This window comes from Ranitomeya imitator, chromosome 2, assembly GCF_032444005.1.
Source record: "Ranitomeya imitator isolate aRanImi1 chromosome 2, aRanImi1.pri, whole genome shotgun sequence".
Lineage (NCBI taxonomy): Eukaryota > Metazoa > Chordata > Amphibia > Anura > Dendrobatidae > Ranitomeya > Ranitomeya imitator.
Window position 1 is genome coordinate 392,686,555 of NC_091283.1, and position 11,064 is coordinate 392,697,618.

General features: G+C 46.6%; 1 protein-coding gene across 2 annotated transcripts in view; it reads left to right on the forward strand.

Annotated features, from left to right (window-relative positions):
* Positions 1 to 10,687, forward strand: part of LOC138666998 (zinc finger protein 665-like) — a 42,313-nt gene extending 31,626 nt beyond the window's left edge. For both annotated transcript variants that reach the window (XM_069755211.1, XM_069755212.1), the window contains exon 7: positions 8,453 to 10,687. In XM_069755211.1, the coding sequence (XP_069611312.1) occupies positions 8,453 to 10,296 (1,844 nt within the window). In that variant the 3' untranslated portion in view covers positions 10,297 to 10,687. The remainder of the gene's footprint in view (positions 1 to 8,452) is intronic.
* Positions 10,688 to 11,064: the final 377 nt, after the last annotated feature.

Genomic DNA, 11,064 nt, shown 5'->3' on the forward strand with positions numbered 1-11,064 from the left:
AGCGGTTCAAATAGCAGTTGTAGCAGATTACATGCTTCATGCAGCTCTGGATTCAGCAAGTGGTGTAGCGGGGATAGCATCAAACACCATCACAATCCGGAGTATACTCTGGCTGCAGGAATGGAAAGCGGACGTAACCTCAAAAAAGTCCCTCACGTACCTCCCCTACCTCAGTGGGCGACTTTTCGGTGAACAGTTGGACACGATGATATCCAATGCCACCGGGGATAAGAGTACCTCTCTTCCCCAACTGAAACCTAAACGCACTTACAAGAAGTGTAACCAAACTCGATTCCGATCCTTTCGGAACTCCTCGGGCTGGTCGGTCTCGCGTCCAGCACAAAATCGTATCCGTTCCCCACGTAGGGACAACTCACGATCGTCGCAAAGGTCGGACAAGACCTGGCAGTCAAAAGCAAGCCAGTCTAAACCCAGAGGAGGAAAATCTCAGACTTTCTCCTCATCATGACTCACGTACTCCGGAAGACACCACACCCGTAGGCAGCCGACTTTTGCTCTTTCATCAAGTCTGGCTGCCTATTACAGAAGACAGGTGGGTCAGGGAACTAGTGTCTTCCGGATACAAGATAGAGTTCACCTCCAACCCACCGGACCGATTCTTCCTCTCTGTCCCCCCAAAACCACCAGCCAAGGCTCGTGCCTTCCAACAAGCGGTCTCCTTGCTTTTTCAAGCAGGAGTCCTAGTACCGGTCCCCACAGCCGAGCGCTTCCGAGGGTTGTACTCCAATCTATTCGTAGTCCCCAAGAAAGGAGGAAGCGTGCGGCCCATACTGGACCTAAAAGAACTCAACAAATATATACGGGTCCGTCACTTCCGCATGGAGTCCCTTTGGTCCATCATTGTGTCCACGGAGAAGGGAGAATATCTCGCCTCCATAGACATACAAGACGCATACCTGCATATACCGATTGCACCTGCCCATCAGAGGTTTCTCAGGTTCGCAATCGACCAGGACCACTTCCAGTTCGTGGCTCTCCCTTTCGGACTCGCCACGGCTCCCAGAGTGTTTACCAAAGTCATGGCAGCCACCATGAACGTTGAACGTCCTGCACTCCAGAGGCATAGTAGTCGTTCGATACTTGGACGATCTACTCATCAAGGCTCCCACCTTCAAGGACTACGAGCTCAGCATCTCAATCACAATCGACTTTTGTAGGTTGACTAACCAGCCCATGCGACTCAGAGTGTCACCACCAACCCCGAGTCAGTCTCTGACCTTCCTGGGAATGCTATTCAACACCTCCAGGGGTCTAGTGCTCCTTCCCAAGGACAAGGCACTGGCTCTCCGCCTAGGAGTTCGCACCCTCCTCCGCAAACCCCCTCGATTTCTCTGGTTTGCCTCGGCAGGATGGGGGCAGCAATAGAAGCGGTCCCATTTGCCCAGTTTCACCTCATGCCTCTCCAACTAGCCATTCTCAAGTCCAGGGACAAGAACCTTTTCTCTCTCGACAGGGAGTTCCGGCTAACGTCATCAACCAGGAGGTCCCTGCACTGGTGGCTCAAGCCAACCTCTCTAGCAAAGGGGAAATCCTTTCTCACAGGTCAATGGAAGGTTCTGACCACCGATGCAAGCCTGACGGGTTGGGGTGCAGTGCACCTACACCACAGGACACAGGGCAACTGGTCCCCAGTGGAAGCGACCATGCCCATCAACATCCTGGAAATTCGTGAAATCCTCCTGGCATTGAGGGCCTTCCATCACTTACTGGCAGCCTCTCACATCAGAATACAGTTGGACAATGCTACGGCTGTGGCATATGTGAATCACCAAGGTGGGACCCGCAGTACTCAGGCGATGCGAGAAGTGTCACACATCCTCCACTGGGCGGAGGACACAGGGCCGGTTCTCTCGGCGGTCCACATTCTGGGTGTGAACAACTGAGAAGCAGACTTCCTCAGCCGACAAGGAATAGACTCGGGAGAGTGGTCTCTCCATCCTGAAATTTTCACCAGATCTGTCATCGCTGGGGGACCCCGGATGTGGACCTAATGGCATCCCACTTCAATGCCAAGGTCTTCAACTTCATGGCCAGAGCACACGACCCGCGGTCGCTCGGAGCAGACACTCTGGTTCAGGACTGGACCCAGTTCCAGCTCCTGTACATTTTTCCATCTCTCCCCCTGATATCCAGAGTGGTGAGGAAGATCAAGCAAGAGGGAGTTCCAACCATCCTAATCGCACCGGACTGGCCCAGACGTACATGGTACGCCGTCATCGTACAACTTACAGCAGATGCCCCCTGGCGCCTCCCTGACCGCCCAGATCTTCTATCACAAGGCCCGTTCTACCACCAGAACTCAGGGGCCCTCAATTTGACGGCGTGGCCCTTGAAACCTGGGTCCTAACCCAGGCAGGTCTCTCGCCAGACGTCATTAGGACCATGATCAGGGCACGGAAGCCAGCCTCTGCCAAGATTTATTACCGTACCTGGAAAGCTTTCTTTACCTGGTGCGAATCTCGTGACCAAACCCCATTCCCTTATTCCCTCCCCAAACTACTTGGTTTTCTTCAATCGGGTCTGGAGGCCAGGCTGTCCCTGGGCTCGCTTAAGAGCCAGGTGTCAGCCCTCTCAGTGCTTTTTCAAAAGGCACATTGCTACCAAGCCACAAGTAAGGAATTTTCTTCAGGGGGTTTCCCGATTGGTTCCCCCCTACAGACGACCACTAGAAACGTGGGACCTCAACCTGGTCCTGACAGCATTGCAGGAACCACCCTTTGAACCCCTTAAGGAGGTCCCTCTCTGCCTTCTCTCCCAGAAGGTGGTTTTCCTGGTGGCAATCACCTCGCTACGCAGGGTGTCTGAACTGACAGCACTCTCCTGAAGACGGCCCTTCCTGGTTTTTCACCAGGACAAGGTAGTTTTCCGTATGGTCCCATCATTCCTTCTGAAGGAAGGGCTCTCCATACGCTTGACCTTGTCAGAGCATTGCGTATGTATGTGTCTAGGACTGCGTCCTTCCGGAGGTCCTTTTCCTTCTTCCGGGAGGCGGCTGCAAGGGTCTGCCAGGTTCCAAAGCTACCCTTGCCAGGTGGATCAAATCCACCATACAAGAGGCCTACCGCCTTAAGAATTCTCCTCTTCCAGCCGATATTACGGCATACTCTACACGGGCGGTAGGGGCCTCCTGGGCCATTCGGGACAACAAGTGTGTAAGGTTGCCACTTGGACTAGCCTACACACGTTTACTAAACACTACAGGGTTCATACCCAGTCCTCAGTGGACGCGAACCTGGGTAGATATGTTCTGCAGGCGGCGGTGCCCCAAGTGTAGGGGACTGCCTGCACAATATTCGTCCATTGCTTCCCACCCAGGGACTGCTTTGGGACGTCCCATGGTCCTGTGTCCCCCAATGAGGCGACAGAGTAAAGGAGATTTTTGTGTACTCACCGTAAAATCTTTCTCTTAGCCTCTACTTGGGGGACACAGCTCCCACCCTGTTGCCTTTTCCGGGCCATTGTTACTGTTGAGTTCTCATATTGTTTTCTTAAGCTCGTACATAGTTGCCTTCTTATAGGCATGGTTATGTTATTCATGTTACGTTCCTCCTACTGCTTTTGCACAAAACTGGAGAAGGCTGACACCGTCCAGGGGTGTATACTGCAGAGGAGGAGCCACAGTTAATCTTTTTCAGATTATGCATAGTGTCGCCTCCTAGTGGACAGCAGCATAATACCCATGGTCCTGTGTCCCCCAATTAGAGGCTAAGAGAAAGAGATTTTACGGTGAGTACAAAAAAATCTCCTTTTTATTGTTTTAATTGTTCTAATTGATTTTATTATATTTAATAAAAGGCTCCTTACTGTTATTTTATTGTTTATTAGTAGCCCATAGCCATATTAGGTGACCACTTGCATTATATGTAACCGTTCCTTTAAATTTGAACTGACAATGTCAACTCTTACATAATTGGCTGTCTTTTATTTAAATACTGCCTCCTTACTACCATCAATATACTCCCACCTGATGAAGATGGCATGTCTGTGTAAACGCGTTGTGGCTAAACTATATCCAGTGTCAGTGTCTCCTTTCAGCGCTCCTGTGACCAATTTCTACCTTTAACCCTGTGTCCTCATTGGAGGTTTGTGGCTGGAGCTGCAGCGGTTCCTGGCACTTCCCTTATCCCTGGGGCTGCCTCCTCAGTGCTCCTAAATGACCGCCTTACATTGACTCTGGCTTACAGATTGGTTGACTCTCCCCCTGGTTTCCCTCAGACAGAGGAGAGGAGCTCTGACTGATCAACTCTTCTATCAGTCTGATGCTCATTGGCCATTGTTATTCTGCTCGGTACACCCCTGTATTGGTGTCAAGGTGTGAGAATAAAAATAATGTCACAGGGATTGTAAAAACTGATACACAAACTAAAACTGGATCAGGCACACAGTTATTCAACCATGACCAAAAAACATGATTGAGGCCTAAAGCTGCATTCACATTCTGAAGTGCTCTGCGCAGAGCAAGTGCCTCTGATGTGTCAATTTAGTGCAATGATGCAAACGTAGGAAAACACAATAGATAAGTGGAAGGTCATTCTGCATTTTTACACAGGGTCCTGTCTCTGCTTTAGGCTAAAGTTTGAATATTCATAGAAGGCAGTCAGACGTCCCGCTGCTGTAGAGATGGAGTTTGATAAAGCTGGATGCAGATGGATATGTCTCAATTTTTTTAATTGACACCTGTTTTGCTAGTTAAATTTCAAATAAATACATACCACACCAATACAACTGTAGTCGCTGAATTTTCAGACATGTACCTGGAGCGCCCCCAAACACAGGGCCGCGGGTTACTCGGTACCGGTCCTCTGCTGGCTCAGTTCTGGGGATGTCACGGTGACTAGACCTGGTCCGTGACCCTGCTAAGGGGCGTCCAATGAAAGGTGATACGAGTTTGTCAAGGTTTTGTGATGCCACCTGTGGTATTCGGTCAGGGTGACCAACGCTGCTTGGGGCCCACTGGGGTGATGTGATGGCAGCTAGATGGTATACCTTCCCACAGGTGAAGTATGTCCCCAGGGCTTCCTAGTAAGGTGGATGGTGATGCTGTGAGGTGCAGACAATAACGAGGACACAGGGTTGCAGTCTCTTTACCTCTTTACTGGTGACTTCAGGATCCTCAATCCAGAGCACAGTTAACAGGGCTGTCTGAGACCGGCCAGTCCGAAGGCACATCCAGAGTTCCCTTTGCAGGTGGAAATCGTTGCCTACCACTAGCGCCTGTGTGTTGTTGTGCTTCCCTGCTGAGCATTCGGGATAGTCCTCACAACTTCTATTCTCGTTCGTTCCAGTTCTTTCTAATTCTTTCTATTCTTCGTCCCCCAGGTTTGTTATGGCTAGGACGCACCCATTTGACGGGTAGGCTCGGAGCCCCTCTCCACGCGTTGCCCCCTATGTCTGCTTAGGTGATGTAAGGTAGACAGCCAACCTATAATTAACTGTCCTGCGGTATTTGAAGTAAGGCATAAAGTCAGTTACTTCCTCGGTGTTCCAGGCACCAGCTACGCGCCTCAGTAGGATGTTGCCGTTCTTCGGGCACGACTCCTACTGGCTCTCCTTTGTGCTTGATCTCGTTTCTCACTGTCCACAATATCCTTCGCTTTGTGTCCTTTCTTAGGATACCGCCGCAAGGTAGTGCAGGCGCGGTTCCGTAACGTTCTGTTCTTCTTCTAGGTACCTGCCATGTTCCCACGCCTGACAGGGACCCCCCTGAATCTTCCCCCTGCAACACCCCCTGCCACGGAATGTTGCCTGGACAAAACCCAGTCAAGCTTCTGACTAACTTCCTATCCAACCCCTAGTTTTACCAGTGTGAGGAGTGGCCTAATAAATAAAACCTTTTGCTCCTCCTAGTGGCCGGAGTGTGAAGTGTACTGTGTGCTGGTGATACCTGGTCAGATGAACTCCTTTAGTGCCATCAGACGTACCATCACTCCCCTTAGTGGCAGAGCGACGTTACTGCAACGACCAGGTCTCTGGGGCGCTGCATACCTACCTAGCATTTCTGGCTTAGGGGCTAACATTTTCATCTTCTTGCACTTTTGACCTGTACTGAATCATTAAGGATATTAATTAGCAATAAACAAGCACCAGTGTAAGGGCTCATACTCACTTGCGATAAACTTGGATGAGTCTCGCATGTTAATACCCAGTGCTGCTGCCGGCACTCAGATCAGAGCGTGCGGCCGCATAGGAATGCATGCAGCCGCACGCTCTACTCCTGAGTGCCGGGTATTGCCGTGCGAGACTCATCCGAGTTTCTTGCAAGGGAGTATGAGCCCTTAGGCTAAGTTATCTATAAGAGAATCAAGGACTGGCAACTATGTTTGCAGAGGACACTGCTGCAAATACTTTTTCAGATCCCCCAGTTCTTCCATATTCAGCCAATATTTCTATTGGCTTATGTCATATATAAGAATATGAAGGACTTGTTCTTCTTTCTTTTATCCACTGCTTAGTTACTTTAAAAAAGATTTTTAAAAAACTTACTTTTCCACCAAAGCCATACCTTGTGTACGTAAACAATCTGCTCCAATATGCTTTGCTCTGTATTAGGGGGCTTGTACCTCTCAGAGAATGTATGAGATGGAATCGCTTAATAAAACTGTTTACAGATCCCTTTTATGAGTCTCCTCTGAACTTGTAACTGGAAACGATTCATGACAGACACAGGGAAATGTACCAAGAAGATGGCTAAGATAGAGAAGTGAAAATTTGAAAGGACATAACCTGGTGACCTAACATTATAATCTATCAGTCCTCTTTTGTTGTCTGTCTTCGTCTGTCAATTGACTTCTCTTACAGTTTGCATAGAAATTCTATAAAATATATACCCGTATATACTGGAGTATAAGCCGACCCGAGTATAAGCCGACCCCCCTAATTTTGCCACAAAAAACTGGGAAAACTTATTGACTCGAGTATAAGCCTAGGGTAGGAAATGCAGCAGCTACCGGTTAATTTCAAAAATAAAAATAGATGCTCCATACCATTCATTATTGCCCCATAAGATGCTCCATATAAAGTTGTGCCACATATAATGCTCCATACTGTTCATTATTGCCCCATAGATGTTCCATATAAAGCTGTGCCATATAGTGCTTGCACCGTTCATTATTGCCCCATAGATGTGCCATATAGTGCTCTGCACCGTTCATTTTTGCCCCATAGATGTGCCATATAAAGCTGTGCCATATAGTGCTCTGCACCGTTCACTATTGCCCCATAGATGTGCCATATAGTGCTCTGCACCGTTCATTATTGCCCCATAGCTGTGCCATATAGTGCTCTGCGCCGTTCAGTATTGCCCCATAGCTGCCATATAGTGCTCTGCACCGTTCATTATTGCCCCATAGCTGCCATATAGTGCTCTGCGCAGTTCAGTATTGCCCCATAGCTGCCATATAGTGCTCTGCGCCGTTCAGTATTGCCCCATAGCTGCCATATAGTGCTCTGCGCCGTTCATTATTGCCCCATAGCTGCCATATAGTGCTCTGCGCCATTCAGTATTGCCCCATAGCTGCCATATAGTGCTCTGCGCCGTTCATTATTGCCCCATAGCTGCCATATAGTGCTCTGCGCCGTTCAGTATTGCCCCATAGCTGCCATATAGTGCTCTGCGCCGTTCAGTATTGCCCCATAGCTGCCATATAGTGCTCTGCGCCGTTCATTATTGCCCCATAGCTGCCATATAGTGCTCTGCGCCATTCAGTATTGCCCCATAGCTGTGCCATAGAAATCTGTGCCATTGCTGCTGCTGCTGCAATAAAAGAAAAACGCCATACTCACCTCTCTTGCTTGCAGCTCCCAGCGTCCGGTCCCGGCGTCTCTCTGCACTGACTGATCAGGCAGAGGGCGCCGCGCACACTATATGCGTCATCGCGCCCTCTGACCTGCACAGTCAGAGCGGAGAGACGCTGGGAAGATGGAGTGGCGCCAGGAAGATAGAGCGACGCCCGGCGTGTGGAACGGGGACAGGTGAATATGACATACTTACCTGCTCCCGGCGTCCCGCTCCCTCTGCCTGTCACACGGTCTTCGGTGCCGCAGCCTCTTCCTCTATCAGCGGTCACCGGCACCGCTGATTAGAGAAATGAATATGCGGCTCCACCCCTATGGGAGGTGGAGCCGCGTATTCATTTCTCTAATGAGCGGTCCCACGTGACCGCTGAAGAGGAGAAGAACTGCAGCACCGAAGACCGTGTGACGGGCAGGGGGAGCGCCAGGATCGCCGGGACTAGGTGAGTATGCCTCAGCGCCCTCACCCGCCGACCCTGCCGCTCACCGTGACTCGAGTATAAGCCGAGAGGGGGCACTTTCAGCCCAAAATTTTGGGCTGAAAATCTCGGCTTATACTCGAGTATATACGGTAATATAAATCGTAACATAATTCCAATGCAGTGTTGCTGAAAAATAATACAGTTTTTATTTTTGGCAGATGACTGTACCAGGAGCTCAGAGGGACATCTGATATTCTCAGATTTTTCTGCTGATAATTTTGGAAACACACCAGATACTTTTGAAGAACATGTCATTATATCAGATACACCTCAGGACCTTCTCAGAAAAAATCTGTCATCTGATTCTTTTCAGCAGGTCCTTTTTTCTGATTCATCAAAGACAAATATGCAAAGCAAAAATCACAGAAGGGCTGTTGACCACGAAATATCTGACATAGGGGAGCAACCATTTTTATGTTCAGATTGTGGAAAATGTTACAATGCTAAATCAAAGCTTGTAGCACATCAGAAAAGTCACACAGATGAGAAGCCATTTTCATGTTCAGAATGTGGGAAATGTTTTACAGAGAAGGGAAATCTTGTTAGGCATCAGAGAAATCACACAGGGGATAAGCCATTTTCTTGTTCAGAATGTGGAAAATGTTTTACAGAGAAATCAAATCTTGTTAAACATAAGAGAATTCACACTGGGGAGAAACCTTTTTCATGTTCAGAGTGTGGGAAATGTTATTGTGCAAAATCTGATCTTGCTACACATAAGAGAATTCACACAGGGGAGAAGCCATTTTCTTGCTCAGAATGTGGGAAATGTTTTAACCAAAAATCAAATCTTGTTAAACATCAGAGAAGTCACACAGGGGAGAAGCCATTTTCATGTTCAGAATGTGGAAAATGTTTTACAGAAAAAAGAAATCTTGTTAAACATCAGAGAAATCACACTGGCGATAAGCCATTTTCTTGTTCAGAATGTGGGAAATGTTTTTCAGATAAATCAAATCTTGCTAAACATCAGAGAATTCACACAGGGGAGAAACCCTTTTCATGTTCAGAGTGTGGGAATCGCTATTGTGCAAAATCTGATCTTGCTATACATCAGAAAATTCACACAGGGGAGAAGCCATTTTTTTGCTCAGTGTGTGGAAAATGTTTTAACCAAAAATCAAATCTAGTTAAACATCAAAGAATTCACACAGGGGAGAAGCCTTCTTCATGTTCAGAATGTGGTAAATGTTATTGCACAAAATTTTATCTTACTGCACATCAGAGAAGTCACACAGGTGAGAAGCCATTTTCTTGTTCCGAATGTGGAAAATGTTTTACAGAGAAATCAAATCTTGTTAGACATCAGAGAAATCACACAGGAGAGAAGCCATTTTATTGTTCAGAATGCGGGAAATGTTTTACAGATAAATCAAGTCTTGTTAAACATCAGATAAGTCACACAGGCAACAAGGCATTTTCATGCTCCGAATGTGGGAAATCTTTTAAACGAAAATCAGATTTAATTGTTCATCAGAAAATTCACATAGGGCAGAAGCCACATTCATGTTCAGAATGTGGGAAATGCTTTACAATGAAACACCACCTTGTTAAACATCAGAGAACTCACACAGGGAAGAAGCCATTTTCATGTCCAGAATGTGGGAAATGTTTTACTGAGAAATCGAATCTGGTTACACATCAGAGAATTCACACAGGGGAAAAGCCATATTCATGTTCGGAATGTGGGAAATGCTTTGCAGAAAAATCACATATTATTACACATCAGAAAATTCATACAGGGGAAAAACCATTTTCATGTTCAGAATGTAAAAAATGTTTTAAGTTGAAACCAGATCTTGTCAGACATCAGAGAACTCACACAGGGGAGAAGCCATTTTCATGTTCAGAGTGTGGGAAATGTTTTTGCGATAAATCAGATCTTTATAGACATCGTAGAACTCACACAGGGGAGAAGCCATTTTTGTGTTCAAATTGTGGGAAATCTTTTAAACGGAAAACAAATCTTGTTGCACATCTAAAAACTCACACAGGAAAGTAGCTATTTTGTTTTTTTAATTGTTTTATCGACAAAATGTTAAAGAAAAAACCCTTGTATCATCTGTTCTCACTCCATTTATGAATTTAATAACCCTCTCTGTACTTTTACACATACTGGTTGTTTACCGGTTCATGCAGCATTACATGAACACCCTTATTACATTGATGGCTGGACCATACAATACAAGCAATTGTTACCATCCACCTTTCGTGTCTCCCCTATTTCCTCATAGATTGTAAGCTTGCGATCAGAGCCCTCATTGGTATCTGTTGATTTATGTGATTATTGTTATTCTGTAATGTGTTTTATTGTCTGTACTACTCCTCTCTAAAATGTAAAGTGCTGTGGAATATGTTGGCGCTATAGAAATAAAATTATTATTACACATGAACAGTGTGTATAATATATTTTACATTTACATGATCACATCTGCTCAAAAAGGTTGTCCAGTGACGCTTTTTTCATCCAATTTTATATTCACAATGGAGAGATACTTCTATACATGATCAGGACGGTTGCTAAGGTCATCATATCATCTAATACCCGCTTTTTTCATCCAATTGATAGGGTGATCTGATAATTTGATGTGACCAGGGGCACTCATAGAAATTATGGGATCCCAAATCAAAATTCTGAATTAGAAACTCCTCACCCCAAACAAAACAATTATTTAGTGGGTTCATGAAGAATATAATTCACAAGGAAGAAATGTATTTTGCACGCAAAATAAGTGATGTTCCTCTGTGTTCCACCACCTACAAAATACCT